The sequence below is a fragment of the Barbus barbus genome, assembly GCF_936440315.1.
Source record: "Barbus barbus genome assembly, chromosome: 25".
Taxonomy (NCBI): Eukaryota; Metazoa; Chordata; class Actinopteri; order Cypriniformes; family Cyprinidae; genus Barbus; species Barbus barbus.
In genome coordinates, this window is record NC_136753.1 from 17,473,114 (window position 1) to 17,480,889 (window position 7,776).

Consider the following 7,776-nt stretch of genomic DNA (forward strand, 5'->3'; position numbering starts at 1 on the left):
CTGGTCAAAATAAGGGCATAGGCTATGAAGCAAATATGTAGACTATACCATAACGAACTATTTTAATTTATAAATAACAGTTATTTTAGAACAATTTAAAATTTCATTACACAGTATGCATTTGTTTATGTTTAAAACGGATTAAAGAAACAAAAACCACTAAAATGAATTGTTGTAATATTTCAGAATATGCTCACCATGTTGACTTTCAGCTGCGTTGCTTATATTTCTTGCCTTGGTAACCTAACGATTTTATTTCATTACAGAAAATAAAGTTAGACAATAAGAGCCAATATAACTTTATTTAATTGAAAAAGCAATTTGTTAGTTTATTATTTTTTTGTTTCCATTTATAAATGACATTATCCCATCAATCCTTTGATTTCCTCAAATATCGTAACATCAGTAGACCTACCTGTGAAGGCATTCAGTGAGTCCTCTAGATGTAATTTAGGTCTGAGAGCATTTGCATCATTGTCCATAAGTCAGTTCTGAATTGTTGCTCACTTTACAATCATGGGCTCCTCAACTTTTATCTGAGCAGTGTTGTAATCGTTAGCATTTCATTCATTTTAAGAGCTGCTGGTGACAGCTTCTTTGTGGTTGGGACATCAAATATTTATAAATAATAACCATAGACAAGTGCTGATTTGCAATGACACTTTCATTACAAGGAGCCTATTAGTCACATTCAGCTCAATGACATGTTAATGTCCCCGTTTGCCATCTTTGTCATTTACTGCTTCGACTTTGTACCCTTTTAAATATTTAGTAACCACTGGATCCACATTTAGTGTTGGCGATATGCTCCAGGAGATGGGATACCTGGCTTGTCAGTGGTCCTTATTGCCCTGCATGTAGCTTATGTATTGTGATTATTATTTTTTTTAAGTATGGACTGTTATTTTCTGTTTATTTATTTGTTTGTTCGTTCGTGTTTTCACATTTACAGTTTTATTTGCATTTACACATTTACATTTATTTACATTTACACATTTTTTCTTCTGCTTACAAAATTTCGACATCTATTTGTTTAAAACTTATTTTCAAAGAGGAAATTTTTGCTTTGAGAGAAGCTGTGCCGAATTTCGCTGTGTTAAACCAAGCCCATCAACACAAGATTAGAGAATAATGTTTAATTAGAAAAAAAACAATCTTTATGAACACTGCAGAGACATGAGTATAAAGCCTTGGGAACACGGAGACCCTACACCTGTGTAGCGCGGAGAGCAGGTGGATCCACAAAGGTCAAAGCGTTGTTTAGTTTACCCAGAAATGCGTCCGACCACTTGTCACTTTCAAAATGCTCAGCAAGGGGGTTTCCTTTGTATTTCACACTCCAAGAAAAATAGAAAGTTCCCAAAACAGTTGTTGTTAAACGTCTTAGGTCTGTTAAATGTTACGCGACCGAACGTAAATGGATAAATAGCCTTGATGCCAAGCTACATTCTCGAGATACTGTTGCTGAGACTCCAAATGGCATGACTGTTCTTATTGAACAACAGTTAAAGGATCACTTATGTTCATAATTATAAAATCTGTATAGCGTAACGTGTTTTTTTTTTTTTTTTGGATAATAGCAAATAGGCCTATCCAAGGCAAAAGCAGGATGTGTTATAACCTTGCACTCGTTAAAGTGTCAGCTGATTCCCACCAGCCGTCCTAGAAATAGATCCCTCATTAAAACCCGTTGAATCTAAACAATTTCACAGTATCTCGAATCCAAAACAAATAGCATCTAACAGCTCCACGTGCGCGTTCATTATCCTCGCGACAAGTTTATTTTAGAGGTAGTGCACGGTTGCTGTAGATGCATCGAAATGTTGCACCCATTAGCAAAAGCAGTCGTTTCATTTATGTAATTTATTCCAGTAAACGCCATCTAGTGATAAGGCATCATCATCATCATCACATCATCTGATGTGCAGTAGGCTTTAATATAGAGAATGGGGCGATCATATGTTTTAGATTTTGTGTAGGCCTCAGTGACAACGGATTTATTTTCTTAATAATCTTCTCGGTGTATTTTTATAATATCGGATGGTGTGCTTTTAAAATGTTTTAACATGCCCATCTCTTTTTTCAAATGCCCAAATATTTGGTAAAAACGTGATAAATACATTATAGATCAATCTGAAGCTGGGGTAGCTTTTACATACGTTTTTAAGTAGCATGAGCACGATTACAAACCCAGTAGCCTATCATAACCATTGAGAGAAAAACACCTACACCAGCAACGACCTAATGTGGCTTTATTTTTTAACAGCGAAATGCATTATTACCCGACTGAATATGCTGTCGAAGTCCACTGACAGAAGGCATCAGAACAATGTGCTTACAACCATTTATCCCATTTTAAGGAATACGGAGACAGTTGTGGAAGGCCCTGTTATTTCAGAAGGTCAGTCTCAGCAGCGTCTTTAGCCTGAAAGTGAATTCAAGAAGCGGCTCCTTTTCTTTTCCCATGGGTATCACTTAAATATAGCCCTAACCCTTGTGCGCCACACACCATCTACCATTTGCTGTTTGAGTAGAACTGATTAGCTAGACACAACTGTGAAAGAGTGTTGCTTTAATAAGAACAACTTCCCAAACATTTTTAGGTCGCACTTCGTTTTCACTTGTAAATGGATACGGCAGCTTGACGGCTATTAACCTTTTTATTTGGAAAGAATGTTTATATTTTTGTGACCTACATTGTCGAAAGGGTTGGATTAAGTAAAGTTTAATTTGTAATTAGTAATCGTACTTGTTAGTATATTATTTCTGTAGAATGTTTTCTTTAATGCAATTTTAAGGACGGCCGACTGAAACCGTTTGTGATGGTTGTTTTGCAGCCTGATTATTTCCTAGAGTTATATTCACAATACTATAAAATAATTATTTTTTTCTTATGTACAGTGTTTTAAAAAAAATATTATTTGAATTAAAATATCCTGTTATTCATTGTAAAAAGGACCGCTGAAATAATAGACCATTTCAAAATGACTTAATCGCAAATTAAAAAATATAATCAAGGGGCCTATAACACTCATAACTGGACATTTTTAATTTCTTCTATTGATGAAAATGAAAATGCTTGGCTGCATTTAATCGCATACTTAAACCCCATAATATAAGTAGACTATACGTATACAGGTAATTTATAATTTATATATTATATATAAATTATAATATTATAAATTTCCAGGTTACATTTCTGTAATTTTAGAAATCATCTATTTGATTTAATAAAGTCATTTGTGCCTGAGATGCATTGGATTGTTTTCATATTTATTAACAAATGGAGTTGATTTACAACACAATATAGCTACATAGAATACATATATTTAAATTGTATAAACATACTTCATCAGTCTTTCAATAAGAACAGTTTAATATTTCATACTGGAAGACAAAGAAAAAAACATTGTTCGTGAAATCACTTCTTTCAGAATGAAAACAAAATATTACGGGAAAATAAGGCTCACTCAGTTTGAACAACGAAATGAAATAGGAAAGAAAAACATGTAAATTAATTTCTTTGTACAAATATTTACAAACATTACCTGTACTGAAAGCATTCCTTTTTGATTATGAATTTTCTTTTTCTCTCAAAAGTCTTTACATGGCTACATTGGGGCGGACGAATTGTCCAGTGCTGCCTATAGTTCGTGCTGTATCGTCTTTAAAATATGTGTCTAAAAATAGTTTGATTATCATTGAGAAGGCCATTTAGATACCGCTGCTGCGGACACTGTCGGTAAAAACTGTCCGGAGATGATATTTGACGGGACGCTGAGAATTGGCGCGATGGCAGCTGATGTCCGGGATAAGGACAGAGACTGTGCGCTCAGTAAGGCGGACTGCACCGTCACGGGCGGCCGCAGGAAAGTCTGTGCGCTCGTGGAGCTGCTGGAGACCCCGATAATATTTTCTATGCTGAACGATGGTCGACTGGACGGCTCTGATTTGATGATTGACGCGGTGCTCAAGCTGTTCAGGTGTAACTGGAGACTTGGACTTAGTTGAGAGTTAAATGCTTTTCTGTTCAGTTCTGCGGAGGGCAAGAGAGGCACCGCGGGAGGGAGCATCGGACCCACCGGGGGAATGTACGGGTACTGCAGAGCGGCTGCAGGGTGCGAGTAAGCGGCCGGGTGAATTCCGTAGTGGCGTCCGTAGGGATTCCCAATACCGTACGCCCCAAAACTCTGCATCATGAGGGCGGTCTGTTCCCTGAGAATGTCCGGCTGGTGTCTCTTGAAGCGTTTCCTCCTCCTCAGAAAGCTGCCGTTGTCGAACATATCTTCCGACTGGGGGTCGAGTGTCCAGTAGTTGCCTTTGCCCGGATTGCCCGGTTCCCGTGGGATCTTGACGAAGCAGTCGTTGAGGGACAAGTTATGGCGAATGGAGTTTTGCCAGGCCGGGAACTTCTCCCGGTAGTAAGGGAAGCGGTTGCTGATGAACTCGCAGATTCCGCTGAGAGTCAACTTCTTCTGCGGGCTCTGGAGGATGGCCATGGTGATGAGGGCGATGTAGGAGTAGGGCGGCTTCACCAGGCTGTTCTTGGGCTTGCTTTGCATGGGACCGGTGGAGCTCTCCTGAGCATCCCCCTTGGACTCTCCATCGCCGGCGCTCTCGCACGGACTGTCGCTACGCTCCTTCACCTCGATCTCCTCCACCTCATCTCCCCGGTCCTGCATGCACTGGCTCTCGCAGTCGCTGTCCCGCTCCATCCCCTCGTCGCCCTCCCCGACCACGTCGATATCCACATCGTCAGCTGTGAGCACGGTCTGACCGGACATGTTGCTGGCACTGGTGCCTCCAGACAGGGTCATCACCGCTCACTTTACTGCTGGAGCAAACCAAGGTAAGAGCAGCGGTCAGATCAGATGACGACCGGTGGCTATAAATGCAGGTCAGTCCCGGCCTGCCAGGAAAACTTCAACTTTAGAAAATATTTCTCCAGTCCAAAGGCTTCTTTACACCTCGTCTCCTTTCCGCTGTATTTCCTCGAAACTTAAGCGTGGTTTTGGACCGAGGAGTCGAGATGACACGTGCTTTGAAAAGCAGGCTTTAAGGACTGTCTGATAGATTACTTTTCACTTAAAGATATACTATCAGCTGCGTCACGTGATCCGCCGACGTCAGAGGTCGCGCTGTTATACCGCTGAGCTGAAGTTGTTTCATGGATTTGTCAACAAAGGGAACAACAGTAACATCGCCTCTGTTCGTCCGTCATAGACCATTTAGCGGTGGTGGAGGGGAGAAAATCGGCCATCTCCAGATCTGACGTGCATTCACTCGCCCGCGCTAAACGCAAACTTAACGTTTCTTAGGCCAATTATATTGAAAGCTGCTGAACGAAAACGTCTACAGCTAAGTTAATTGAATCTCTTGTCATTTATATTATGTGCTCGAATACTGCATGATTAAGCAAAGAGTTTTAAATAGCCTACTGTACCTTTATAATAACATTATTTAGTAGAATTCAGTTTGGAAAAAAAAAACTATTTAGCCGACTGTTTCTGTAGACGTAGCAGCACTGATTTTTTTTCCCTTGTGAAACAAGTACAAAAACAATGGAAATCTCTAAATAAAGATCTTCGTAGAGGTGCTAACGACCCTCATCATTGCTCGTGTTAACATATGAATTAAGTAGGAAATGAGCGCGCGGATAAATGCATAGGAGCCATTCACACGCGCACAGGTGAGCGACGCATGTGGGATATTCCCAAGAAAAAGAAAGTGGAGAGGGAATATGTAAACTCTTTTAACATTTCCTGGATCGTGTGAGAAAACGCGTTTCGGTGTGCTTCATGGGAACTGCAAGGTTTAATACCGTTATATTTGTGGTTTGTACTTTGATGCTCTTGTTTCTTATTTGAGAGATTAAACACTGATGTTGTCCCGTTTTTACCGATGCACATAAAAAATGTTAGCGTGTTTAGTTTCATCTCTTATTTAACCACAAGTAATATCTTATCGATCTACAGCTAGGAATATCTGCCCAGCTGTAATGAAAATAAAGGCTGATGTAATTGACGCTCGAATCAATTATTCTCACTACCATTCTATTAGAGCTTACAAAATAGGCTATATCAATTTCGTAACTGAGAAAACTTGCGAAGGCAAATTGTTCAGCTCGATATTTCTTCAGTGAATCGCTTATCTCTGTATTTTGGTGCAGGTTTTGCAGCACTGCTTTAGCCAAATTTGTTTCTAGCCTAATACTAACTAATTAGTTATTGTTAAATTATTGTGAATGATAATAAATGATTATTATTTTATTACTTGGTATAAAATTACTTGGTTTTATTTTTGTATAAAGTAGGATTTAGGAAGTTAGTTATGTAGAGGTTATATTTTCAGTACACTTGTTTTTGTTGCATGACATTTAATCTGCAAATAGGCCACCACCTTTCACCTCGACCCTTACCTTTAGCCTGCTTACCCTCCTTACAATTCTCCGAGGAACGCTTGCTTGTGCTATATCTTTGAAGCTGTTTTTGCATGGAAAATGAATGAGATTAACTGAATCATGTCGTTATTAATGGTATTGAAGAGCTCAGGCAAGCAGACAGTGGCCCGTGTGATGTCCCGTTTATCAATACGGGCTACTTAGAGGATGAAGTGGAAGCACCTTTAACGCTGCCTAAAGCAAATATTTGCTTTTGAAAATAGTTTTTCTGCTCATTACGCATTCGTTTAATAATTTCTACATATGTCTTTGTTACTTTAGTAGATACATATTTTGAGTAATATTAAATAGGCTAAATAACAGTTCAATAACAGTTCTTCAAACTCCGAGCATTTGCTGATTTATTGCTTTAGATCGTAATTGTCTATGCTATTGTTTAGTTCTAAATATAAACGTATGCAGGCCGGTTGTTCGATTGCGTTTTAGCGCTGCATCTTGCAGAAGGATGAAGGGTTTTGTCAGCGGATTAAAATAGAAAAGTCCATATATCTCGAGTCAGTGCGCACTGAAAGACATCGTGGATGATATCGCCCAAAAGGAGATCAAATTCGTCCTCTCTGTGATCTTTTGAAGCTCCATAAATCCGGCTTTATACCTTTGCAGTTTGTTAATGAAATGTACATTTAAGCACACATGCACGGCTTAACCCGACAAAACCTTTTAGAATAATAAGCTAACTCTTTCCAGCATGAACCTATTAGGAGACGCAGGCATAGCAGGTGACGGTGCGGATACATTGGCTGAATGTGATTACACAGCAAGGTCAGAAACAAATAGCTCACAAATAGCAAAGCAGGATCGAATTTATGCCTAATTAAATCGCTGAAATAAAAGAGATAGAAGGGAAAATTGAAGGGCGTAATGGGAAATGTGTCCATTCAGGGGAGAGGGGATCTGCAGAGGAAAGGATGTAAGCTAGATGAAAACTGAACTTGAACTAGGAGGATGCTGAGCATTTGAAGGGTATTAATGCTGCACTGGCTTAAATAAAACAGATACCTAATACATTAATGAATAGGACATTGCAGGATCTTATTAAATAAAAAAAAAGACAATTTTTGTCAACATCTTTTTTTTTTTTAGAATGTATATTATACTTGAGTCTTAATCGATAGACTGGGTGTTTGATTTGACATGCTGCTTGTATACACGGCAAACTACACTGTTCGGCCATTAACGTGTAATGTATATAGCCTATTTTTATAAGAGTAACACAAACTAAATAAAGATTCTGTACTTCGTTGTAATCAAACGTATTTTGTAAGCGTCTCATCTTTTGCAAAACTGGTCGTGTAAAAACGAGTCATTTTATTATG

At 38.8% G+C, this 7,776-nt stretch overlaps 1 protein-coding gene across 1 annotated transcript; it reads right to left on the reverse strand.

Annotated features, from left to right (window-relative positions):
* Positions 1 to 3,260: 3,260 nt before the first annotated feature.
* On the reverse strand, positions 3,261 to 5,058 carry LOC306844572 (forkhead box protein D3-like). Its single transcript, XM_079376804.1, has one exon. It carries the CDS (start codon positions 4,815 to 4,817, stop codon positions 3,699 to 3,701), a length of 1,119 nt encoding a protein of 372 aa, XP_079232930.1. The 5' UTR covers positions 4,818 to 5,058; the 3' UTR covers positions 3,261 to 3,698.
* Between the last annotated feature and the right edge of the window lie 2,718 nt (positions 5,059 to 7,776).

What these genes read in the sequence shown, in the direction of transcription:
- LOC306844572 (XM_079376804.1), bottom strand. Translation starts at nt 4,817, where the DNA reads ATGACCCTGTCTGGAGGCACCAGTGCCAGCAACATGTCCGGTCAGACC.